Raw genomic sequence first — 27,555 nt, forward strand, 5'->3', positions numbered from 1 at the left:
AAGGGCTTGAATGTTGCACTCAGGAGTCCCAAGTTGTTCTCATGAGCATCAGAAATCTCTTCTTTCCACACTGGATAAAGTTTTCTCTGCATTGAGTGTAAATGGGTGCTTCAATGAATGCCACAGACTGAGTGGGTGTCCCTTACACAGTCCTTTTGAGTGCCTTTCTATAGACCCAAGTCACAAAATCTTTCCAAAGATGAGTTCTCAGCAAGGTCATCATAGGTATTTTTGATTATCTGTATAATGCTGCTTGGATATTTAGGAATTTTTTCTGCAGCTGTAATTCGATAAACATGGTAGATGTTTTCTTTATTCGACACCCACTAAAGTGCAAATTAGTTTTTTACATGCTTCTTCAAGATGATTAGTAAATGGCTAAAAATGTTCTAGAATCTACTATATTAGATTCAAATAATCTACTAGCTAGTAGAACTGTTTCCTTCTTGTGCTAAACAGAGACCACAGGTAATAACTACCTCAGAAGATGAAGTCCCTAACTACAGTTCAGCCAAATCTGGACAAAATAATTGATTTTCCTTCATATTAGTTTACTAAGAGTGCCATAACAAAATAGACTATGTGGCTTCAACAATAGAAGTCTATTTCTCACAGCTCTGGAGACTGGAAACTTAAGATGAAGGTATCAGTAGTTTCAATATCTCCCAAAACCTTTCTCCTTGGCTTGTAGATGGTCTCATCTTACTGCGTCCTCACATTCTGAGGACTCAGGTTGAGTCCTCACATTCTGTCTGTGAGCATCCCTTGTGTGTCTCCCTATTTTCATACAGTCATCAGTCATATTTGATTAGGAACCTGCCCTTATACAACTCCATTTAACCTTCATTGTCTCTTCAAAGTTCCTATCTCCAAAGACAGTCACATTTGGGAGTTAAGGCTTCAACATAAGAATTTGGGGGAGACACAGTTCACATACCCTCCATCTAGAAATTAAATAATAATTCTAGATGTAATGTTACACTGGTAAAATACATTTTGAAGTGAATGTTGTAGCTATTTATACATTTTTTTAAAAAAAACCCTTTTGCTTATTTTATTACTTCAGTTCCTGTTACAGACCTTGAACCTGTTACTGTTAGAATTGAGACATCTGGGACAACATTAGGTAATGATTCTGTGCAATTTGCCAAATGCTTTTGCTGTTCATTGTACATTCCATTCAGTCTCCGGCTCCTGGATTTTCCTCCTTCATGTGACAGCCACCATCATCCTCTGTTGCCATTCAATCACTTTACTGGAAGAAAACTGAAGCCTCTTAAAAACAAGTTTCCTCTTGTTTTTATGAGAGCAGACATTTGCTTAATTCAAAGCATTGCTGCCATTTGGTACATTTGACATTGTCATGTTAGCTCATGCTTTGTTGAACAGTGTTCTGTGTTAAAGCTAAGTTTAAAACAAATTGGGATCTGTTTCTTATCTAGGCTGATCAGCAATAACAGCTATTCTTATATTCCTTTGCACATCTAAGTTTAAAAAACTACTTGCATGGTATGTTTGTTTCTTTGTTGGTCCCTTAAATAATGACTTGTTTCATTACTAACTTGATAAATAGGAAATGACCTAAATATGTGATTTTACATGATAAGCCTTTCCTTCAGTGTGACCCTAATCTCTCCTCCCCTTGTACAGAGTTGAGCCCTTCTCATTTTTTTTCCCCAGTGAGGAAGTTCTGTGAGTGTTTAATTACAAGTACTAATTTTCATGCCTTGAATGAATTATTCACCTACATACATGAGTTTGCTGCAGAGTACCATCAGTGATGAAAGAAAACACATTGGCCTAAAAACATTGAAAATATTAAATTACAGAAAATTGGCTAGAACTTTTGAAAATCTAACCACTTTTGTAAAAACCTCTCCTCGGTATCCAGAGCCTAAAGACCTAGAGTAACACATATCTTTTCTTTCTTCAGCTACTAAAACGTCAAAAAGACCCCGTCGTCCACGTCCCAGACCTAAAACCACACCAAGCCCTCAAGTACCTCAGACCAAATCGGGTAAATGTGATTACTTGATTTAAGGGTGAGCCCTAGTAGCCTATCCCAGTGGGAACCCAAAGCAGTGCCAAGCTGGTAGTCTCTCTAAGCCTGAGGTCATGAGGCATGGTCAGGTGTCAGAGAATGTGACGGACTGAGATATATTTGGTGCCAGAATATCTTACTCTATGTGAAAGTCTTCTTTAATATGCATTTAGTATATTTTTACTGTCAACTTCATTCAAATTTTAATGATAAAGCTTCTTTAGAAACTTTAGAAGACTTAGAGCCGATATATGCAGTTCAAGTAAACAAAAAAAAATTATAAGCCCCTTGCATATTTCTGGACCAATATTGATGTGATAATGGTGAGTGATAGGCCAGCTATGGGAGACTTACTAAAATAACGGAGTTGGGTACATGTTTGCATGATACATTAAACACTGACATTGCGAAGGAAAAAGATCGAGGTAGACTAGACTTGGACCTTGGGCCCACTACAGGATTTGAATGAATGGTAGGAAAAGTGAACCAAGGCAGAAGGACTAGACATGTGGGGTGGTAGGGGATCAGCCACCAAGGCATTCCAGTGTGACTACCACAGAATGTCTTCTGTGACCATACTTCCAGATGGCCAAAACAAGGTTATTAATGATGCTGCATTTGTAAGTGTCCAGACAGCCAGTTGAAAGAGAATTTTGAGGACCTAGTTCAGGAGCTTGGATTTGATACAGGGATATCAATGGTCTTCAATTTCTACTTTGCTTGTGCTTTGGCTGGACAGATAATCCACTGAGTATGTTAGACTGAGTGACCATCTTTATTTTGCTCTTTTGTGTATCATGATTTGAATAGAGCTCTCAGACTCTTTCCATAGACGAATTCTTGGAAATATCAGCATAGTCTACTTCAGTGATTTTTATATCTATTTCAAACTTATAAACTGTTTATTGCATCTGTGTTTACTTAAGCATAGCAAGTGCACATTTTCAGCTTCCATAGAAATATAGATTGATCAGGTTTTTTTTAAAAGACAATTTCTTTTCTAAGTTTATGTTACGTAAATGAAAAAGAGTATCTTCCAGTGCAAAGTTTTCCATATCAGAATCCATTATCTAAAACCTAGGATAATTTCATGTTGCCTCCTTCAAGACAATCAAGATAATTCAAAGGCTAAGCTGAAGATCATAACTGTAGTTTGGCCAAATCTTCAAAGAACAATTATCTACTCTTTAGTTTAGGGGCTATTTTTTGTTTTTGTTTTTGAAGAAGGGTTGATACACAAGTAGACTTCTTTGGATGTGAATGTTCTGACTTTTCACGTATTTTAAAATCTCTTTGGTTTACTGTATTTTTTGGTCAGTTCCTGCTACAGTTCTTGAACCTGTCACTCTTACACCTGAGATCCCAGGAACAATATTAGGTAATAACAGATATACTGGCTTTTCAACAATACTTATTCTGCTTTGGTCAAACCTGGAGTTTCATTTGCTTTATATGACTGTATGTCATTCTTTTGGGCCATTCATTTACATTATTAAAATTCTGAAAACTCTTGAATTATCTGTCTTTTTATAGAGACTCAGGCATACATGGACCTCCTTTAGGGCATTTATTTGCCATATAATTTATTTGAAATTGTTTCAGGTTATTTTGTACTTTGTTTAAACAGTGCTTGTGGCTAAAAAAAACTGTTTTTCAAACATAATATAGGTTTCTACCTCTTACTTAGGCAGATAAAGCCATTAACAGCTATCATGGGGCCAACAGAATCCATTCATTTCACATCTACATCTCTACCTATTTGCTTTATTATTTTTTCTATTTGTGCAGTATTTTTCTTTTGTTTCTATTTAGGTACTAATGTGTTCTTGTTTTCATAGTTATGTAGAATGTATGAAAGGATTAAAAAATTGAATTATAAATCTCAGATTTAATATGACTATCCTTCATAATACATTAAAATTTAGCAATAGTTCTTACCCTTTCCAATCAGACTGTTCTGTGACACTTGGATTATAATTACTAATTTTATTTCTTAAATTAAAAATGGATTTTTTTCTTCAAAGAATCTTCTATGCTAAAAGAAATTCATTAAGGAGTATACATGACAAAAATCTCAAACTAGAAAGGCAAAGATATAACAGGTTGTAGATAATCTATAATCATGCTTTCACCTTTCATTGCTTCCATAAAAGAAGTAATGTAGTTGTGTAGTAACCCTAGAATTTTTCCTTCAGCTTCCAAAACATCAAAACAGACACGCCGTCCACGTCCCAGACCAAAAACCACACCAAGTCTTGAAGTATCTCAGTCCAAACCAGGTAAACAAGAGTTCCTGGTTTAGAGTCTCAGCAGCCAAAACCAGCAGGATCTCAAGAGTAATTCCAGTGGTTGGGAGTAACCAATAGGCCTTATTAGAGTAAAGATATAACTCATGTTAAACAGTAGTTTCCACTGTAGAGATGGAAAGAGGAACACAGTAGGGGGAGAACTCTGGGGCAACCAAATCCCTCATAGCTCCTGGGAGAAATCTTCTCTATAACTGGGCATTTTATTAACTTCCATTTATGTCTTGAATATACAACTGCTTTAGAAAAATTAGGCATATTCAGTTCAAATTAACAAGCAGTGTCTTCAATATCACCAGGTCATATTAGTGCCTTTGGAGGATGTACATTAGATGTGGGAGACATGTTTTAGTCCTCCAACCTGCAAAAGAGTTGAGAAAAGCCTTCCTAAATAAGATAGAAGATGGCATTAGAGAGCATGTATGCAAAGATGAGACTGATCTTTGGGTGCTCTCAACAAAATGTGTTAGGTACAAAAATAAAAGGACCAGGAAAAGATTAAGAAACAGTGTGTGGAGCCTTGAAACCACCATAATACATGGATGACTAGAAAGATGGTAGTCATCCATGTACTATGACTAGACGGTGGTAGACAAGGCTTACTGAATCTTGATTGGTCCATGGACTCTTCTGATGGAGCAGTTAAGATTTGATCCAATAGACATCAGCAAGCTTGTCTCTGCACATGAGGGATGTTCTTTCTCTGCTTAGAATAAAGGGATACCATGTTCAATTTATCATGCTGTGGCCTCACTTTCTTTCCATAGTTGTTAGTAATACCCACACATCCCACTTTGACTTATTACTTAGAATCAGATCATCAAAGAAGAATAAAGAAGTGGTTTCCTGAGTTAGTATAGATAAAGTTGAGGAAATCAACTCTCTACTTTTCTAGTTTACCAGTTTTTAAAAGTTGCAACATAGTTCTAGAAAGCATATTAATAAGACTCATTTTGAAGTAAATGTTTTGAGGGTATTTTTATACTAAACAATCATTTTGTTTATTTTTAATGCTTTTGGTCAGTTCCTCCTGCAGATCTTGAACCTGTTATTCTCAGAACTGAGACTTGGGTAACAACACAAGGTAATAACACATGTTTCTCAGTAAGTGCTTTTCTTTTGGATTGTTAGACTCATTCCATCAGCATCATACCTGCAGGTTCTTTTACTTCATAAGGCTATGTCATCCTCTGTTATCACTCCATTAAATTCTTCATCTTAAAAGTAATGAGGACTCTGACTCTTAAACCAAGTTATCCCTTGATTTTAAAAGAGCCATGCACAAACCTGACTCAGGTCGTCTGTCCTATGTGTAACCATCTGAAATTGTTTTATCATCTTGTGTACTTTTTAATCATGTTAAAGCTGGAATTTGACTCTAATGACTATTATGGAGTCATGAAGTTTCCTTATGGATCTGAAGTTCTACTCTTTTTTGTTTTGTTTTGTTTTTTTGTTAACTCTCCTTGTAATATCTGTCCTTTGACTAACGTTTTAGTTAGTTACATAGCCTTATTTTAGTTCACTGTCCAAGAGTTTGTATCTGTCACCACACCATAATATGTTAGCAGCAGAACTTACCCTTCTGTTCAGTAAAAGAGTACTATGAACAGTTCTTTGTTTCTTGAATTTTATATGACCCATTCTCAATGAACTTGGATTTATAAAAGAATATATACTATTATATTAAGGGTGAAAGTTTCAAATTAAAGGTTAGTAAGGCAAATTTACTAAATGTAGTAAGTTTTAGAAAATCTGGAGCCATGTGTCATGCTATCCTTAGCTTCTAAATTAGATTCTGTAGTAACTGAAGATTTTCTTCCTTCAGCTCCTAAAACATCAAAACGAACTCGTCGTCCACGTCCCAAACATAAAACTACGCCAACTTCTGAAGTACCTCAAACAAAACCGGGTAAATGTGGGTTTCTCGTTAAAGGAGTAAATCCTAGCAGATCTTGGAAGTCTGGGATTGATGCCAGTGGTGGAAATGATAGCCCACGTGAGCCCAGTGAGGGTGGAGGCACTAAATGGTCTGTATTGATCCCACTGTTGAGTTTGCAAAGGAGAACATGGTTTGGGGAGACGTGAGCAGCTGAATTCCTTGTATTTTCTGCATATAGATCTTCTATTTTTTTTTTTAATTTTTAATGTTTTCTATTTATTTCTAGGAGAGAGAGAGAGGGAGAGACAGCATGAGCAGGGGAGGGTCAGAGAGAGAGAGAATCACAGACTCTGAAACAGGCTCCAGGCTCTGAGCTGGCAGTCAGCACAGAGCCCGACTCGGGGCTCGAACCCACGAACCGTGAGATCATGACCTGAGCGAAAGTCAGACGCTTAACCGACTAAGCCACCCGGGCGCCCCATAGATCTTCTATTTTAATACGTGTTTTATTTACTTTTGCTTATTTCATTCCATACTTCTCTAGAAGACAAAATGTCTTAAATAGAACCAATCTTTTTTTATTTCAAGAAACAGTAAGTGCCTTCCATTTCCCCACAGCTACATCAACAGCTGAGAAGATATCACAGCTGCTTGTTTTTACTTCTCAGTCTGTAGTGTAGTCAAAGTCAAAACCTGCTCCAATAGGAAGCATTTAAAGTTTAAACCAAGGCAATGTTCCTGTGCAAATCAGGATTATTTTTTGCAAGGGTTATAAATATAGAGAAAGAGAAGTTTCTGAAGGACAGGACTAAGGAGTTAGAAAGAAAGTGGGTCTTAAAATCATGGAATTTAACAGAGGCAAAAAGAACGGAGGTGTTGAGGCCAGACAGAGGGCACAAGGCTCCTGGAAGAAGGGAGGTACTGCATCTAAGTGGTAATGATACGGCTGAGTTTGGAAGGGTCCAGACGAGCAGCTGAAGAAGGTTCTTAAAGGTATGACTCAGGAGTTTGGATCTGACCCTAGGAGCATTAGTGGTCTTTCCTGTGATCTTGTCCATATACACAGGGTACCACATTTTTGTGGTTAGAACAGAAAGCTGTTCTACTGGGCACCACACCCTGAGTGGTTGTCCCTTATCCTGATTGGTTATTAGAATGCCTTTGCATCACTTAAGGCCTATTTCCACTTATGAGTTGTCAACAAGATGAACAAGGTTCACTTTGCTTTGTTCTTTTCTATGCCTCCTTTCATATATAAATGCCATTCCCTGCATCCATCTTATTTAAACTTGCTCTTTTCTTAAAGCTTCCACAGAAAAGCCAGTAATTGCCAGGACACTTTCATAAGTCTGTATTTGGTAAAATGTTTATACAAGTTTCCTAGAGCAGTAGTTGGAATCAGGTACTTACACACCAAGAGCATATTGTGTTGACTTTGAGGTGCTTACCAGATTGATATGTCAGCTATCACCAACTATCTCATAAGAGAATATTTACCTGGTAATAGGGTGACCAAATCTTTTATCCATTTATTTGAAGAAATGTTATACTGGTTAGATTTAATTTGCTGACTGTCACAAGTGTTGATTTCATTGCTTTTCATTAGTTCCTACTACAGATCTTGAACCTGGCATTCTCAGAACTAAAGCTCCAGAAATCGTGGGTAATGAGAATGTGTGTCCTTCAAATAGTGCTTTTCCTGCTCATTGTCATGCCATTGTGGCCACAGTCTCTCCTGCATCTTAAAACCATTTCAACACGCTCTATTGTCATTCCATTGTAGTCTTTATCTTGAAATTATAGTAAGCTCTCTTTCAAGTTATCTGTTAAACTTATGAAAACGGTGACTATGCTAATATCAGGACATCAAACTGCCATAATGAGTTTATTGTTTCATGTGATCATCTGCATGGCTGAAAAGCACTGACTGCTTTAAGCTTCGTTTCAAACATGAATTTCCATCTGTCCCTTATTTATACTGCCTATCCCTCCTCAATTGTAGAAATACCATCATCTTTAATTGTTTTACTTTTTACTCTATTAGGATCTATGTGATTATACTGATGGATCTATTGTTTCAAAAAATGTTGGTTTTAGTTATTTGTCAAAATTTTAAATGTGCCTAAGTCTTGAAAGTTTAAATGATAGGCTTTTCATGATAGAGTAGGATAATTCTTTCATGAGAAGGTTAACAGGGTTTCTTAAATTTTATTGAGTCAACTATTTGAAATTTTGATGAATACACTGTATAATGTACTGATCCTGATGCTTTCTAATAAATAAACTCATTATTGTACCCATGATTATTTAAATAATAGGCATTTATCTCACCTTGTACAGAAGTACAAGTAGACTGATAAATGCTTTTTCCAGTAGAGTTAGAAAAGTATGTGTTATATAACTGTAGAGAGTTTGTCTAGCAGAATTGTGCATGTTAGCAAGAGTCGGATAATCAAACATCAAGGAGAACTTTTTGTTGACGACCGTGATGTTTAGCAGAGTACAATACTGTTTCTATCTTATGAGATTAATGGGTACTTTGCCACAATATAGGCAAATCTGCAGAGTGTGTGTCTCTTTTCTGTCAGTCCTGAAGCTTAAAAATGGACTCTTGTAGTTAGTCTTCAAGTGAATTTTAAAAATCTCTTTGGTTTCTTTTATTATTTTTGGCCAGTTCTTCCTACAGCCCTTGAACCCGTCACTCTTAGAACCAAGGCTCCAGAAACAACATTAGGTAATTCTGTGTTCATCAACAGTTTTTTCCTGCTCATAATCAACCCATTCTATCCTAATCATAATCACTTTGTCACCATCTTTATAAGACTGTCTTGTCCTCTTCTGCTATCCTTCAGCTTTAATTTTCTTCTTAAGAGTATTCAAAACTCTTGAAGAAAGTTACCTGTTGTTTTTAAAACTATGCATGAAATAAATCAGAATATCTGTCAATCACGTAATCTTGAACTTTGTATCACGTACTTTTGTCTAAATGGGACTCAAATTTAAAGCTGAGTTTCAAAGTTGGCAATGTCTATATCTTCTCTAGACCAACCAAACTGTAGCAATTTGCATGCTATCGTAGGTTCTTTGGAAATTTTCTACTTCTTGGTGTGAACCTAAGACCCCAGTACCTACAGCTTGACTATGGTCCTTTTCTGCTTTTAAGGTTAGAGATTTATGAGATTGCTCACTCCTTGACTTAATTTTATGTGTGAGTTTTATCTCTCAAGAATCTTCAGTGATTAAAGGAATAGTTAACAAAGTAGAAAATATTTCAATCTTGAAATACATATGCCTTGAATTTCAAGAAAATACAACATATTTTAGAAAATCTAGAGCCTTATTTCCAAAACCACCTACACTGGAGTAATCCAAAGTTTCATCCTTCAGCTCCTAAAACAGCACAACGAACCCGCCGTCCACGTCCCAGACCTAAAACCACATCAAGTCCTGAAGCACCTCAGACCAAACAGGGTAAATATGCTATTCTGTGGTTTGAGGGGTGAACCCTAGCAGTCTGCCCCAGTGGAGTCCCAAAGAAATGCCTCTGATGGGAAGTGACAGCCTTCAAGGCATGAGGTATGGTTAGCAACTGCTTCTTGAGTGAAATTTTTGGTCTCTCTAAAGATGTTTTTATAGCAAAGACTGGCATAGTCACTAATAGATATTTATTGGTATATATGCACTTAAACTCATGATCTAGTTATTGTGGTCATGATTACACAAGCACAGGTATTATTTCAGCTTCCAAAAATTCCATCAAGTTACTTTCATATATATTGCCTAAACAGATTTTCCAAAGAAATCTTTCATATTAGTTAGAGTCAGAATATCAAACATCTTAGAAAAGCCTCATGGTGACCATACTAATATACATAGTAGAATTTAAAGGTTGTGATGACCTTCTGCAGTGAATTGTTCATGACTTGTTTGACCAAATCCTCAAAAATAAACTGCTTTCTGTCAATTCAAAAGTTTAAAAAATTGTTTGTCATTTGAAACTAATGTTTTGAAAGAAAAATTAAGGGTTTTTAATGTGCATTTAAACTTGTTTCATGTTCCTGTTGTTGCTTTTGATTAGTTCCTTCTACAAGCTTTGAACCTGTTATTCATAGCTCTGAGGCTCCAGAATCAACATTAGGTAATGATTTTTGTGACCTCATTACATACTTTTTTATTCATTAAAAACCTACTCTGTCACTGTCATGGCCAGAATTGCTCCTGCTTTCTTAGACTTCTCTTGTTCTGTTTCATTCTTCATCTTATAAGTAGTCAGGATTCTTAATTCAAGTGCTACCTATTGTTTTTAAGAGAAGTCTCTGGATCCAGGTGAGGAAATCTATCTGCCATGAAACCTCCTTTAAAATTTCATTATCTAATTCAGTGAAAGTGTCTGAAGCCTTACAACCTATTTGGTAGTTACATCTATAAAATGATGATAATTAAACACCATGAAATTTTTCTGAGCAATTTACTTTCTATAAGATTTTTGTGACATGCTCATTATTCTTTTCCTATTTTCAGGGATTATTTTTCCCTGTTATATTAAATTATCCAAAAAAAATTTCTTTCTGGATGTGCCAATAATAGTAAATACAAGCTATAGGCTTTTCCCACCACAGATGAATTTAGTTATTCTTTATCTTCCACCATAATTTAGCATTGATACTTAGTCTTTACTAACTAGGAATCTCTGAGTATCTAATTATATTAATATCTTTTCCTCTAGTTAACAAATTTTGTTATTGTTTTTGTTTCCAAAACACTGTCAGTAGTGGAAAGAAACAGATTAGTAAAATAAAACTTTTCACACTTAAGCAATAAACTCAAGAAAATCTAATGTTCTAGAAAACATACATCTGTGTACAGTGCTTTTGATGGTTTCGAGGCCTATAAACATAATAGCAAATCAAGGGTTTCTTCACTTAGTTTCAAAAACATTGGGGGAAAAAATAAATCCTTCCCCCCAAACTTTAAACTTCTGAAAGTTTCACAGTGGAAGTCAAGAAAGTCAATGATTTCTAGTTTGAGTCCTTCTAGCCCATTGCAGTTGGATCCCAGGAATGACAATGATGTGTTTTGTTAACTTTGATTTCCCATGTCTATACCATACAAGAGAGAGAAGGCACAAGGTGTAGTTAGTATCTCTACAATTGGATGTTGACCAAAAGAATCATGGTTGGGGAGATTTATGTGGTAGCCAAATTCATCATGTGCCCTGCAGAAGGATTGTCTCCAACAAAAGACACATCTTATTAAATTCTCTAACCACTCTTTCATTTATCCTTTTTTTGGGCAATACTTCTTTGGTTTAGTAAACAAAAATTTCCTTGCCTTCTGTGTTCTCAGTACCATATTAGCAGTTGAGTGGATGAGGCAAGGAACAGTGGTAGAGACCAAAAGGAAGAACATGTTTCACTTCTTGAGAAGAGTACAATATAATTTTGAAAAAACCCTGTTCTCAAGTTTGTTTTAAATAAGGCATTTTGCTTATACAAAAGCAGCTTGTTTAACTGGTAAAAATATAAAGAGAAAATACTTAAAGGAGTCAAAAATCTATGTGGATTGATAGAGAATACTTAGGCTTTGAAATAATTCAGGATTTTGCATTAGTGGATGGAAGGGTGGAAACCACAAAAATAAAAGAAAAAAATCTCAGTACCTATTGAGATTACCCAAGAGAGAGGTCAAACTAGAACACAGAACAAAACATGCCTATATGGTACTAAACATGTTGTACCATAAGAGTTTCCTACATAATACCAGTTATAGGAAACTCTTAGAGAGCACTTGTGGGAATTCAGATTCAGATAAAATAGTGAGAACCTAATTTTTTTCAAATAGGCACTTTTTGTAGAAGGATGCTTAAGATCGTGGGTCAGCAAATTTTTTATGTAAGGATGTTAGATGGTAAAGATTTTAGACTTATAGGCCATTCTCTGTTAAAACTACTTGATTCTGCTGTAATATCTCAGTTGAAGGCAACCAAAACTAGTACACAGATGATATATAAATATGCCTTGGATTATCTTAGCTAGAAGGTGTAGTTGTGTTCCAATAAAACTTTATTTGGATTTTATACCATTTTCACATGTCATAAAATATTATTCTTCAATTTTTTCCATCATTGTAAAAGACAAAAGCTGTTCTTTAGCTCACAGGTTAGGCCAAGAGCTGGATTGTGAGGACCATAGTTTGACAACTGCTGCTTTAAATAATGTGTACTCTGCATGCCTCTCCATAACCCTGTCAGTTTGAAGATCTATGCATTTCTATTCATTGCTACCTTTATATAAAACCTGTGAAATAAATTACCCATAATTATTTTGCCAACTTAGATGCTCTTCTTTCAGCTCCCACTGAACTGCAAACTCTTATTTTGAAACCAGTGACATCACCAAGCCTAGAAATGACACAGAGTCAACCTGGTAAATAGACTGTTTTATCTGTCTGGGTGCACTGTGAGCTTCAGGGGACATATTCCAAGTGTTATATTTCCAAATATAAAAAATATGCATAATACACATTTAATAACTCTATATGTTGTACCTGCTCTTTCCATGATTGCATATTGGTGTTAAATTAGTAATATATTCGTAGCAATTGCTATTCACCTGATAGTCATATTTATCTTCATTTCATTGTGTTTACTCTGTATCACACAGAGAATAGTCAAGTATGTGATTAAGTAGTCAACAAAACCACTTAGAAGAATTACTTTTATCTCTTATTTTTCACTAACACTTACAAACTTATAGTTCTCTTTAGTAATAAGCTAAATGTATGCTTTGTTCTGTGAAAAAAAAAAATGTTCAGTTGTAACCATCAAGGAAGGAGAAAGTTCTCACTTAAGTACAGACCACAAAACCCAGCTACACAATATTGCCCATCAAAATTGAAAACATTTTAAGTTAGCAATTAAGTAGCTACTCCCTGGCATATATTATAAAACATCAGATCTTACTTTTTTCTAGCATGGGATTATAATTTATTTTCATCTCCTTTGTGTATCTTTTAATTAATTAAATAACATTTTTGTGCTCATGATGGTACAGGTATGATTGTTAATAGTAACCTACAACACTTTCAAAATTATGAATTCAATTCAGTTATTTGAGCTTCCCATGATGTTATTAATAATATTATCATAATAGCCAACACTGAGTATTTATAGGTGCAAGACACTTTTCTAAATAGTACTTAGTTTGTATGCATTCCCAATGCTTGCAACAATCCATTCTTGATCAATTGTATCATTTTGTGTTCTTTGCCAGTTTCTGAAGTCCTGACAATCCATTCTTGATCAATTGTATCATTTTGTGTTCTTTGCTAGTTTCTGAAGTCCTGGAATCCATTACATTAAGCACTGAGTCATCAAAGGAAGCTATAGGTAAAAAAAAAAAAAAAAGTTTCCCAATGAGAAGTCAGGTATATGCGCTTTTCCATCTCATTGCAGAAGTCATCTTTGGATGCCCTCATGCTTTGTCACATTTCATAGCTCTTCACATCTTGTCTGTGCTCATCCAGTGAATCTTCAAAGTCAGATGTTACATAAAGCATGTTGTGCTAGTGTCTGCTGTATTGCTATGCACGTTTCACAGTTTTCTTAGTTCCCTTTCATTCTGAATGCACATTTAATTTTTTAATATTCTCATCATTCTTTAAATATGAATATGCACATCCTATTTTTTCATTTTTACATTGTTTTTAGGTTACATTTCATGCTTTTCAAGGACTCTGTCTTTTTCTTACTTGGAATACTAAATCAAAATATGTAAGGAAGTGAAAATACCTGCTTTGCACCAAGTAGAAATTGCTTGAAGACCCTGACAGTTACCGTATGTGTGTGTGTGCGCGTGCCATCACCCACACTGACCACTGCCTTCATTATCTGCCTTCACCTGTACCCTCTTCAATTGTAGTCATCTTTGTAATCTACCACAATGTTACTTATTCTCATGAATGTGTCTACTTAAGATAACTAACCTCTGTTACAAATTCAACAGTGTTCTACTACAGTGCTTATGAGCTGCCCACCAGTAACCAGCCATTCCCTGTTTATTCCCTAGCACCAACTGTAACAGATTATCTATATCCCTCTGCCAAAGCGCCACTCAGTCCAGAGGAGCCAAAGACTGCAGGTGGTAAAAGTTTTCATGCTCTGATTCATTTATTCAAGAACTTTTTAATTAGCATCTGCTATGTCCATGGAACATGAAAGTTCAGGCTATGGTACTTGTTCTGCAGTTGAATTCCATCTGAAGAGCAATAGCTTCCAAAATTCTTAGATTCTTAAAACTAAAATCATAACTGCCTCTCTGAATACAGAAGTTCTGGTTTTCTGTGATATCAAAATATGGAACATAATGGCATTGGACAGCCAGATAATGACAGTTAAAACATAAATACTAGTTGGAGAATTAGTATTGCAGAATAGGATTTCCCCCTTGGTTCTATCTCTTTTCTTCTCTAAATCCATTGTCCTATCTGAAAAATATGAAACAAATTCTTAAGAGAATGAGTATGCATTGACATTCACCAAAGAAATACCTATAGCTTAACACCTTAATGTTTTCTAAAATTGTTCTTCTTTGTTTTGATGCAGTTGTGGAATCTATTACAAATGTGTCTGAACCACCCGAGACCACGCTAGGTAATGATACACCTCAGCAGCTTTTGTCCTCATTGCCACATCACCTGAGGCCCTCGGGTTCTCTCTCATTGTGCATTCATGTTGCAACATCATTCTTTGTCACAGCAGTTCATTTTCTTTCTGGGTGCTTCTATTCATAACCGTTGTCCAAAAAGTCTTTTCTGTTCAGTTTTGTATCTCGATGTTGGTCTTTTTCTCTACTTAAGTCAGTGAAACTTTGAAATCTAAAGCATCTTTTTCCTAACATTAAACATTCTGCCAGCTTGTATTTTGTTGAATATTTCAGTTTTCTTGTTGTATGATGATCCATTTTATAGTTTCTGCCCTAGCAACATACTTTCCATTAACACTCATTTTATCACACTCATTTATATGTTTGATTTTTTTTTTTTGCCATAATTCTAAGTGAAATTCAATGCTTCTTCACGGGCTCATGCTTTAACATTTCTTATTACTTTGGTTTTCCTTAAGGCTACTACTAAATCTCTCTCTAGTATTGTTCTAGAAGTATTGAGGAGGTACTAGTATTTGAAATCAGAATTTAAAAGTAAAGCTATTCCTTACATGAAAGTATCTGATAATCCGGCATCTCAGCATTTTTAAAACTAAATGCATTATGAAGAAGTAGGAAAGGTATTTTGCTGCTAAGTTGCAATTTCTTTTTTTTTTTTTTAATTGTTACCATCCTTACTGTCATCTGTACTTAAAGTTTGTGAAGCATTTTCATAACCCCTGGTACTTTCCTTCAGTTACCATAGAGACATCTCCTCTGCCTTCCCAAACTATAATCCTACCCAGCCCTGATGAGCCTCCAACCGAATCGGGTAAATATTATTTTGTATTTCATGTAGAAGGTGAGTGTTTGCAGAATTTATAAGAATGGAAAGACAACATGGGCACTGTAGTCATCAGAACACCTAACTTAATCACTCTGCTCACAGTCTTTGACGGGGATCCAACTTTTCTGATGACCCGTTTCTCCTCCTATCCTTATAGACATCCTTACGGCAGTGTTATGAATATTCTTTAGGCTATGGCTGAAAAACCCTTCTCAGCTACTCTGCAAATGTTTCAAACAGGAAATAGTAATGTTGCTGGGGAAGAATGTTTATATTCCATTTTTAAATATAAATATGTATCTTAATTTTAAATATTTTATCATCTTATCCTGTGGTCATGTACAGAATATTTTAAGGTATCTAATTTGTGTTAGAAATTAACAGAAACCTCCAGAAGCAGATTTCACTCTACAGTCCCCAAAAAGAGGTACAACTGGCCAGCCACCTTATCATTATTCAGGTCCTTTACTTCTTTCTATGCCTCTTCCTGCAGCAGTTTGGATATTTCACTGGACATGAAACCAGCTACTTGGCAAGCCATCATGATTTACTTGATGGTGGAATCTGAAATATAGGAAAGCAAATCACCAACATGGATAACTGAAAGTTCATCTTCTTAGAGGGAAAAAATCCTCTCAATATCTACAGGCTTTCTAAGTGTGATCATTTATCATAAATACGCCCAAACTTGTGTTTTGTTTGGTAGTAAACTATCTCATATGGCTCTATTTCCAAAGGAGATATGAACGTTAATTTTATGCACTGTCCTCTAAAATATCTCATTAAATTTTGCCTCTTAAATTTACAGTTTAAGCTTTACTGAAATTTCCCATTAACTACATTAACTGACTCTGTGCCGGTCATCTCTAAGTTCTCCAACATTTAAGTAGCTATAATGATATAACTGAAATGTTTAATTGTGAGTGCTATTAGTAATATCTACCTCATACCATGGCAGAAGCAAATAGCCTATCAGGAACCTCAACAAGCCAAGGAAGTTGAGAGTCAGAAAATCACAAGACTGAAACAAACTCTAGAATCACAGAATTTTAGGATTGGAAAGGCTCTTAAAAGTGCTGTTACTTGTGAAGGAGAAGCTGAAACTGTAGACTAACTGATTAGCAAAGGGAGCTCTAAGTCTTCAGACTCTTAAACCAGCATAATCTGCATATCTTGGTGTTCATTTCTCTACAGGCGATTCCACTGAAACCACTGCATGCAGACTTGATAGAAACTTCTAGTATCTAATAACTCTTATTTTCAGCAAGCTTTCCTTAGGTACCTGAAACTCGGTGACCTTGAAAACCTTTTTGTTTCTCCTAAGCTGTTTATACCAAACACACTTGAGTCCATCCAAATGGGTGTCTCCATAAGCTGCAACCTTGCATTTGATAATTGCTTTCCTCCAGCAGGATATACCTCTAATTTTCTTGGTAAAAAAACAATTGATTTTTACAGTGAATGTCCTAGAAGTACTTTAGGAATTGCCCAGGAAAGGAATAACTTTCTCAGGAATTGTATCCTTTCCATTTCTATTCAATTTTCTTCCCCAGAATGACCAGTGAAAACTATTGGGTTTACTAAGATTTTTTCCATTAGCACTTGGTATTAAAATACACTCATTTTCTAGGTATATTCGGAATGTGACATACCAACTTTGTTTTTAGAAGAAATTGTGTTTATCTGCACTTAAAATATTATACTGAAATATTCTGGTAAAACAGTATAAACCTATAATAAGGATGAATTCTTGTTATTATGAAATTTTTTTAACCTTTCAAAAGGTATTTGAAGTGGATATTTTGTTTGCCAGCTGAATATCTTAGATATCATTTAATGTACTTACTTGTTTTGTTTTCCATTATAATAATATAGGAAATTTATTTCCCTTTATTTTGTAGTTCTTTGAAAGCTTTAATTGCATTAACTGCGGTGTATTTAGGTCTTCATCTTTGAGATTCTGCAGGCTTAGATACTGTGATTCTTGACACGCTCAAGAGCTACAAACCTATATTCTTTCTTTTAGCTCCCAAACAGACACCGCGAGCTTCTCCCAAACCAAAAACATCTCCACGTCCAAGAATCCCACAAACACAGCCAGGTAAAACCATATTTTATATTCTTGCCTGAAGAATTTGATATTAGTGAAATTATTCTATTGATATATAGTGGAGTTGCTTTTTAACTCTCGTAAAACAAGTTTCCCTTTGAAACATAATATTTACATTTATTTTTGAACATCAAAAAGTATGTTACTGGAATAGCTTATTCCAGAAAGCTTCCCTATTATTACATTATTTGAAGAGGGAGCTGGAGAAGAATGGAATTTCTCCAGAGTAGCCTGCTTATTTCCATTGCCTCTCTGAGTGTGGGAACACCTGTTCCTTCCATGGCCCTTGAATGTCCCTCTCCCTGCCAATCACCTATTATTTTTAAATTCCAGTAGATTTTATTTAAAGTATCTCATGAAGATTTATATATATAATATATATATATAATATATATTTTATATATATATTCTCTCCTATAACAATAATTATATACTATTGCTTTGGTTCTTTTGCTGTAAAATTGTGATAAGGACCCGAACAAGAGTCATTATAAACTATTTTTCAGTCTATTCAAGAGGCTCTTATTTAAATAGTTAAATCTAACCCTAACTTCTCAACCAAGATTTTTGTCCAATTTCTCCAACTTCCTCAGAGGATCTCTACTTGGGGCTACCCAACTTGACATGCCTCAAAGTTCATCATCTTTTCCGCCTTTCAATTTCTCATTTATGTCTGTGGCAGGTTCTCAGTATTTTAAATCTAATTTTTACTCCTCTTCCTCACCTATCCTCTGCAATCCATCTGTTAGTATGATACATTCAGTTCTTCTGAACACTTCTAGCATTGGTTCCTACTCCAAGCATGTACTTGGTCTGTTGTCATTGATCATCTCTTTTGTCTAATTTCAAATTATATCACTCCTCAGTGCTTAAGTGATTAACTAATTCCTTTCATCAGTTAGTCATTCAACAATTATTCACTGCATTCTGTGACTGTGTACCAGACATGGGATGTGAGACAGAATTGCATCCTTCTGTGGTCAAGGACTTTAAGTCTAGGCTCATCATGTAAATTTAAATATACCAATTATGCATGGTCTACTTCCAAAATGTATGAAGGTGCACCTACTCAATTTGCTAGAAAAGAAGCCTTCACTACCACTTATGGTCTGGGGAAAGGGAAATGTTAGCAGCATCAAATTATGCTTTATCAAGGTAGTAGTTCTGAATTCTGAATACTAATCCATTAATCATATGTCAGTATCCCTACCAAGAGAAAAAAAAACTGTAGATTTGGGCATGGTCTTTAACATCTGATTCTAAGAGAAATTTGGCCTATCATTTTTTTCTTTAAAGGAAAATTTCTTAAAACACAGCTCTATGTTCAACATCTAGCTAATGATTTTAAATATGCTTTAATGTATTTTTAAATGTGTTTTCTTTAATTACCAAAGCTTTGCTATGAAAATAATATGAGTGTGATACATAGTGTATGAAAATACCATGGCCAAAATTCCATGGAATGTAAAATTTTAAATAATAATAATAAATACACTTGAAATATTAATACATAAGAAATACTATGAAAAACAAAGATTAGTAAATAATCATTAATGAATAGAATAAGAACAAAAAAGCAAAGCAAGTATATTAAATTGGTAGAAAATTAAAATCTGACCATAAAAACTCAACAGATAAAATCACATGGGAAGAAGCAGCTGTCAGCTTTTTATTTAAATGTAAAGCATAGAACAAAAGTAGCAGAGAAAGGAGAAATGAAGAGAAGAAAGCATGAAAACTTGATGAGTGTTGGAAAATAAAAGATGGAAAATAAGTGCTGAGTGTTAAGACATCAGGAATATAAATTCCTGGTTAGTAAAAATTTTAAAAGTAAAGGAGATATGAGGCAACAAAGAAGACCTCATTTTATCCTTTGAGCTGTATACTCTGTACTTACAGAAATACATGTAGTAAATCTGAGGCTTACTCTAATTTCCCCTATTCTAAAATTCAAATTTGTTTAATTTTTATTTAGACCTTTAGCCAATTTTATTCAACAAGATATGCGACTTCAGAATGGCTAAATTCATATGATTAGTGCATTCTACTCTCTAACCCTGAAATTTTAGAGTGGTTGTCAACCCATAACAAGACAGCCTCTTAATTCTGTCCCAACTGAGGCAACTCTCAGCCCATCAGCATCTCCCATGGAAAGTAACTGCAACCCAAATATTTCTGCCTTGTCTTTGCCACTTAACACAAGAGAACGATTTGGAAAGTCAGTTGTGAAGAAGCAAATGCATTCTAATTATTCCCCTTAAAAGTGGGTGAAATTAGGAATTCCCTTACCCAAGAGAATGATCTTCCTGAATAGATCCTAGGAATGTTTGTGTATGTATACATATGCATCACTAAATCATTCAAAGATGAATAATCGAGTGCTGGTACTTTCTCCCTTAACCTTGACTAGCTAATGTAAATTTCAAAAGGTCATCTGGGTGAGAGAATGTTCTGTCCTGTGTACAATACCAAATGCAAATTATTATTGTTAGACTGTAAAGGGATCCCCAACAGCAGTGTGTATAACATTAAGTGCAACACGGTGTGACCACCCGCTACTTTTTTCAGAATGAAATGTTATAATTGGGCATACCATCTCTCTTCCTATTTATACTTAGATGGCAAGATTTAAGGGCAAAGTGGAATTAAAAAGTTTGGAACAAATCATCAAAAGTATTTTGTCATTGAATAAAGGTTTGATTTTTAGATTCCTGTGTTTATAGGTAATAGTCAACAACCCCATTATTAATTTTATCCTGATAAATCTTACAACCGTCAAAACTATGGGTGCTTCTGGTTTATGTAGAGATGAACAACATGAGAATCAGAATATACACAGACCTTTCAATGTCAAATTTGTAAAAATCTTCTAGAAGTGGAAAGAATTTTTATATAGTTTTTGCATTATTTTGACATTTCACATGTAATTCTCAAAACCACCCTTTGAGTTAAGACAGGTTTATTATTTCCACCTAAAAAATGAGAAACAACTTAAAATGTGATCTCGGCACTGGGATCTAGAAAGTACAAGTGTTTGCATCTAGTACTTATGTCTAGACCTCGACATTCAGTTCAAGTCTCATCACTGGTATTTATTACCATGTAACCTCAGGCAGAAAGTCACCAAGCCAAGCTGTGAGTGAAGGTCATAATTCCTTTCTTCCATGATTATGGTGAGGATCAAAGGGCACAATCCTTATAAAACCATTTTTGAAATTATAAAATGAGCTGTAAATAAATTAGACCTTTTTTTCTGGTATCTATTAGTACCTCTTTACTCCAAAGAAAGAGTTGTGAGTTTAAAGATTGATTTGGGGACTAAGAATGGCAGAGGGTGTGGAATGCAAGCCTACTCGCTCCAGTTCTTTTCTACTTCTCTTTTGCTGTTGGCAGAGCTGACTTTAAGCTTATCCATGCTTCGTTGGCTTGTACTCTGACTTCACTGAATTAATCTTCACAGAAAGACATGAGGGTGGATTTGATGAGTCAAACAAACATCCAGAAGAGTACTCTTGCATTAATTTAATTGCTATCTTTTCTGAAATAAAGATTTCAAAAACAAAAAACTTTATCCATCCTCCCCTTATGCTTAGTCATATTTTGTGGTTTCTCAGAAAACATTTTTCTTAAAGTATCTAGAATTCTTACTGATAAATTTTTAGAGCTTAAGGTTTATTTTTCCATCTCACTCCCAATTCAATACTTTTTTTTCATCAGTGGTCAGGGATACAATCTGTCACATCTTACATGTTAAGCATGCCTGGGAGATGCTGAAACAAAATGACTCATGATCTGAGTTCTCTCTTTCAGCTCGTAAGGTACCCCAGCGTGTTACTTCAAAGCCAAAAACGTCACCAAGTCCTGAAGTGTCCTCTACTCCACCTGGTAAATGAATTATTTCATTTTTAAGCCAAATGCATTCTCCTGTCACACTCTGCTGTAATGATACCTGAGATCTGACAGATGTGAGGTCAATACCTCACTTATGTTCAGATGCCATGTTGAATCATCCAATGCATGAGCATCTCAGAGGCTTCATACGTTATCCAGGTGTTCATATAGTAACCTGTTGATACAGTTAAAAGGCAGCAAATTATGCCAAGGGTAAATCCTCCTTCTAGAACTAATATTCTCATATAACAAAAATAAACCTACCAATGCTAACTGTATTATGTTCAAATGGCCCACCAAAACAAGATTAAGAATTTGAGACTTTTACCACATAAAATGATAAAAGTGTTTTGCATTATCTTCAGTTCAGTAATTTTACACTACCCAGCGTTGAGGTTTTTTGTTTGTTTTTGTTTCTGTTTTTGTTTTTTCTGTCAAATGCTATTTTACCGGTTCATGGAGCAATAGCTTAGGTTGAGAAATAAAATTTTCACTCACACAAAACATTTCTTTAGCTACAAATCCATTTCTTGCCTATTATCTGAGAAGGTCTTTTTTCCATTTACTGGAATAAATAATTTCATATTATACCTGCAAGGACCCAAACATTCCCTGAGTCTTGCTGCCAATTCTTTAGGTCCTCGAGTGAGCTTAACAAGCCACAATTAGCTGAACAGTTCTCTAATAAACCAAACCAAGCTAATTTTTAACTAAGCGATCCAAGAAATGCTAAAATTCTTTTTTAATGGTCCAATTATTATAAATTTCTGGATGCTCCTAGAAGCCTATGGAACATTCCCAGAAGCAAAGGATTTCTAAGCTGTAGCATGAAATGATGGCATTTTGGAAGGAAACCTGAATTTACTTGCTATAAATGTCTTGCAATTTGTAAGCAGGTGGTATTGCTGCTGCTGTGGGAGTCTGGTGGTTGCATGTGGTGGTAGGCCAGAGAGAGGCTCCTTTGCCCGGAAGTTTAGAATTTAAATTCACACCACTAAATGTAACAGCCAATGCTACAGACACCAATAAGAAAAAAACTTGCAAAAGGTCTTTCCACTTGCAAAAGTTCAATTTCTTATTGTCAGTTGTAGGGAAAGAGTGTAACAGTAATGGAGTCATTAATGATAACAACAGTAGATTTGAGTGATTTTTTTGGCTTTTCCTTCATGTTAAAGAAGGTAATGTTGGTCCTGATGTGACTTAATCTCATTAACCAATATATCTAGTATGTAATTTTTTTCTTCTTAAATGCCAAATATTTTCCTTAATTCCACCGATGCCTTATTTTTCACAGGAAGTCTAACCTGTGAATTTGAGCACAGGGACAACAGCACAAACTGCCCTCTGGAGCCTCCATTGGGCTTATTCTGTTGACTCTCCATTCCACAGGCTCAGCTAGAATTCCGGCTCTAAACCCGGTGCTGGGCCACCACTGTATTCATCAGGGACTCCGCTGTTGCTCCAGGGGTGTGATGCTTACAGGAATAATCTTCAGTTTTCTCACAAGTGTTCAAACAGACTAGGTTCTGCTGTGCTCAGTTTCTTGGTCCTATCTGGGCTCAAGTTTACGTCCTAACAAACTCAAGGACCAGTTTACCAGCCCCTATAGGTTGTATCTCAGAAAGCAGAGGGGAAATTACACATATATTTAATATGTACTTGTATCCTAGAGAAATAGATGGTCTGCAAAAGTTAGAAAATGTAAAATGTACTGCTGAAATCAAGACAGAGTTAATATTTTTTTAATGTTTATTTATTTTCGAGAGAGAGAGAAACAGAGAGAGGGAGACACAGAATCCAAAGCAGGCTCCAGGCTCTGTACTGACAGCACAGAGCCCAATGCAGAATTCGAACTCACAAACCTTGAGATCATGACCTGAGCTGAAGTCGGATGCTCGACCAACTGAGCCACCTGGGCATCCCAAGACAGAGTTATATTTTATCACAAGGTTTATCCCAAAATTTATTCTGAGAGATATCAGAGGTAACAAACTGGAGTTTTTAGACCTGTATCAAACAAGTCAGTCTAAGATAATGCGATCCATCTCTTCCTTTCATAGATTCCTAGGTACAACACAGGTTTCATCCACTTAGGCTTTCAAAAACTATCTTCAAGCCACTCAGTTGAATTATCTCTCTAACACTTAATGAGAAATCTAAACAAATTGAGCCCACATGCCATGTCCACAACCAAAACAGAACTGGATTTTCTTCAGATCTGCCTTAAAAGAAGGATTTCAAATTCACAGCAAAGGACTGGCCCTGATACCTAGATCAACAGAGCTGGGCTTTCTTTGTAGATCTATTTCTAAACAAAGAGCTGTCTTGGCTTATGGTGACTCTTCTGGCCCACAGATACTTGGAGAGACTTCAGTTATTGGAAGTGAACCAGGAAGAAAATCTAAATTTCAGCAAATTATGCAATCTTCACAAATGTTCCATATAACTACTCTCTGGTAAATTTTAATTCACAGCCTCACTGTAGCATTTTTGCAGTTAGTAAATGAGAGAATAATGATGAAATGCCTTTGGAGGCAGAATCATTAGTATGTAGGCAATGACTAGATGTGGCTATGGAGAGGAGTATGTCACTGTTGATTCTAGCTTGGACAAATGGTAGATGATAACGCCATTTACTAAGGCAGGAAACATAAAGGGTTTGGAGGACCACTACAACTTGCAAGTGGGAATGTCTAACTGGGGGCTGAAATGTATTTCTGTATTTCTAAGCCAAAGTTAAGATTTGGGATATCGATTTTGGGAATCGCCTGTCTACATATAGAAGGTTATTTAAATCTTGTGGGTGAATGACATCATCCAAAAGAAAGTATAGACTGAGAAAATAAGAGGTCAGAGGTAAAAGACTTGGGGGACAGTTACATTTAGGAAATGAATAGGGGAAGACGAACCAGCAGAAGTTGGTGCCAAAAATACAGGAGAGTACCAGGAAGGAAGGCCTCAGGAGGCAAGGCAGGGAAGGGTGCTCAGCAACAAGTGAGGTAGAGAGGAATTTGAGGAACTGCTGGACCTGACAGTGCAGATCTAGAAACCCATATCTGAAACCTGTGGGTCCATGCTTCAAATCCAGCAGTTTTAAGATTTTAGAAAGGCTAAAATGGAACATATACCAAATACATGAATATTTTTTCAGTAAGTAGTATAAATAAAAGAGAATAAAAATTATAATTAGCCTTAGGTCTGGTCTAGTCAGGTTTTGCTGTCTAATTAGTTAATAAAAGACCTTAACTGTCTAATTAGTTAATAAAAGTTCTGAAGTCTCAAGACCTCAGAGCATTTGGACTTGAGAGCTATGGATAGAGCATTGTGGATCCATGGTTGCAGGAGATCAGTAAAGTGGAAGCCAGACCACAGCAGATGAAGATACAATTGAGAGACCAGGATGCAAAGGCCAATCGTTTTTTGATTGTATGAATGAGAGCAAGCAAGGAAAGGATGGTTTGAAGCAGAGGCCATATCAAGAAAATGATTACTATTTTTAGGATAATGGAGCATTTGGACTGTTTAATAGGTGAAGAGGGAGGAAATGATGGATAAATGGAAATATGGACTAATGGAGAAACTTGTAAGATAATAGAAATAATGGAAGCCCCTAGAAGAGAAGGTGGCCCAGTGGCACAGGTAAAGCTCAGAAAGTGACCTTCAAACTGGTGGGAGATCTGCATCCTCCTAGATGGAATCTAAGGGTACAAGGTTAGGATAAAGGAACAGAGAATGTGGAGGTGAAAATGGTGGATAGTCCACATGTTTTACTTTTCCAAGTCAGTCTCTTTGTAGCTTACTGCAGGACTAAACCCCATGAAGACTTCATATTCTACCACCTTTATTGGAGAATAACAGATTAATTCTCTCATCTACGCTAGTGAAACATTCATGTACATTGATGTAGATTTGTCCATATTAGACACTTCCATTCATAATTGCCTTCATTGAATTTTTCTTTGGATTGGTGTACTTTATTTAAAAAGACAGTTAATATAGTCGGTTAGTTAATAAAAGTGATAAATTGGTTGATATAATGGAGTCTAAATATAATAACAGTATTATATATTAATTACATGTATTATAAAAATATTAACATAAGGAAATCAAAACTGCCTTTTCATATAAATTGTCATTATTTACACTAAGTTTCTGCCACATTGAAGATTCAGATTTTAGGAATCACGCTTTTGTTAAATTATATATATGGAGATATGCCACATAGGGAAATGGGAAAAAAAAAAAAAAAGTCTTCATTTCTTGGAGCTGCAGTTGACCAAGAGAATGATTCATATCCCTTTGCTGTGAATATTTCTATTCCTTTCCACTGGTTTCACCTGCTTTAGAAAGTCTGCAGTGACAGTTTATTAAATCATCACTTCATGGTTAAAAAGTGCCAATTGCAGCAGCAGGAATCCACATTACCCCTGCCTACATTCCTCAGTAAACTAAAGCAGGCAGCAAGTAATGTATTTACAGTACATGGTGGGTTTATTGATAGCACGTTTCTTCTCAGCCTCTACTTAATCCCAGGTCCTCTGTAGTTTAGAACCGTAGCCAATTAGGGTATTTATAAACTACAGGCTGCTTTATATAGCCATGATCTTCACAGAGCCAAATCAGTCTTTCACTCACCAGATAAACATTTAGATTTACAACTGGAAATTTCTCATATTTTACCATTCAATTCCTCAAAAATACTACATAGCAAAGGTCAAACATTCACTATTGTGGTAAGTTTTCTCTATTTTTATTGACCACTGATCTTTTTGAGGGTTTTTTTTTTTCTTCAAAAAATTCAGGAGTGTCTCGGTGGCTCAGTCAGTTATGTGTCTGATTTTGGCTCAGGTCATAATCTCATGGTTCATGGGTTCGAGCCCCACATCAGGCTCTGTGCTGATAGCTTGGAGTCTGGAGATTGCTTCGATTCTGTATCTCCCTCCCTCCCTTCTTCTCTCTATCTATCTCTCTGTAAAATAAATGAATAAACATTAAACAAATTAGTAATTCAAATTTTCAAGTTCCTGGGGATGTTACCTTTTAGCTCATAAAGTTTCTCAGTCAAAATTCTACTCAATGTACCAAATTCTACAACTATAACATCATTGGGATTTTGTGGCCTAGACTAAGAACACATGTGATATGTAAGTTAAATATGATCCTGTAAAGCAGTTAAGAGAGAGTGTCTATAACCTAATATAACCTTTTTCTACACTAATGGTAAAGTGGTGCTTGGCCACCTCATGGAGCAAAAGTTTTCCTTGGCTTTCCTGAGGTAGAATTCTAGCCCGAATCCTAATTTTTTCCCCAGTATCATTTAAGATACAAGAAAATAACAGTATCTACCAAAGGGACACTGGTACTTACCAAATCTTCAGTGTAGAATGAAAACCTTTCAGCAAGATAGTAGGTCTGAGAAGGACCTCTTTGTGGGGAAACTGAGCCAAAGAAGCACTTTGCCTTGTTCTTAGAAAGAATATATAAATCTATAATAATAATAAACAAATTACCTTGGCATTTTCCTTAGTGAAAATTAAGGCATCAAATTCCCAGCCTACTATTTTATTTCGCCAAAATAGAACTGGGAACAGATGTTAAAAAATGTACTGGATATAAGAGACCAACTCTAAGTAGGTCTCTTTTAGCTGACATTTTTGTCCTTAGTTGTCATTCTTTTATCTGTCAGGAGACCTTGAAACCTAATATACCTGGAGCCACATCACTAAGAATGACAAAAATGGCAACATTTATCTAGCATTTACTATGTAACAAGCATTCTCCCAAACTTTATATGTAGTATCTTCTAATGATGAGCAGTTTCTTCTTGTTCCATTTT

At 35.6% G+C, this 27,555-nt stretch overlaps 1 protein-coding gene across 1 annotated transcript in view; it reads left to right on the forward strand.

Annotated features, from left to right (window-relative positions):
• Window positions 1-27,555, forward strand: part of ABI3BP (ABI family member 3 binding protein) — a 204,694-nt gene that overhangs the window by 108,768 nt on the left and 68,371 nt on the right. The window contains exons 34-50 of the mRNA XM_077774920.1: window positions 1,067-1,126; window positions 1,934-2,017; window positions 3,360-3,419; window positions 4,237-4,320; window positions 5,372-5,431; window positions 6,176-6,259; window positions 7,836-7,892; window positions 8,904-8,963; window positions 9,617-9,700; window positions 10,308-10,367; window positions 12,580-12,654; window positions 13,560-13,616; window positions 14,296-14,367; window positions 14,832-14,879; window positions 15,629-15,703; window positions 17,745-17,819; window positions 21,639-21,713. Coding sequence (XP_077631046.1) covers window positions 1,067-1,126; window positions 1,934-2,017; window positions 3,360-3,419; window positions 4,237-4,320; window positions 5,372-5,431; window positions 6,176-6,259; window positions 7,836-7,892; window positions 8,904-8,963; window positions 9,617-9,700; window positions 10,308-10,367; window positions 12,580-12,654; window positions 13,560-13,616; window positions 14,296-14,367; window positions 14,832-14,879; window positions 15,629-15,703; window positions 17,745-17,819; window positions 21,639-21,713 — 1,170 coding nt within the window. The remainder of the gene's footprint in view (window positions 1-1,066; window positions 1,127-1,933; window positions 2,018-3,359; window positions 3,420-4,236; window positions 4,321-5,371; window positions 5,432-6,175; window positions 6,260-7,835; window positions 7,893-8,903; window positions 8,964-9,616; window positions 9,701-10,307; window positions 10,368-12,579; window positions 12,655-13,559; window positions 13,617-14,295; window positions 14,368-14,831; window positions 14,880-15,628; window positions 15,704-17,744; window positions 17,820-21,638; window positions 21,714-27,555) is intronic.

The sequence above is a fragment of the Crocuta crocuta genome, unplaced genomic scaffold, assembly GCF_008692635.1.
Source record: "Crocuta crocuta isolate KB4526 unplaced genomic scaffold, BGI_CrCroc_1.0 scaffold6, whole genome shotgun sequence".
NCBI classification, from domain to species: domain Eukaryota; kingdom Metazoa; phylum Chordata; class Mammalia; order Carnivora; family Hyaenidae; genus Crocuta; species Crocuta crocuta.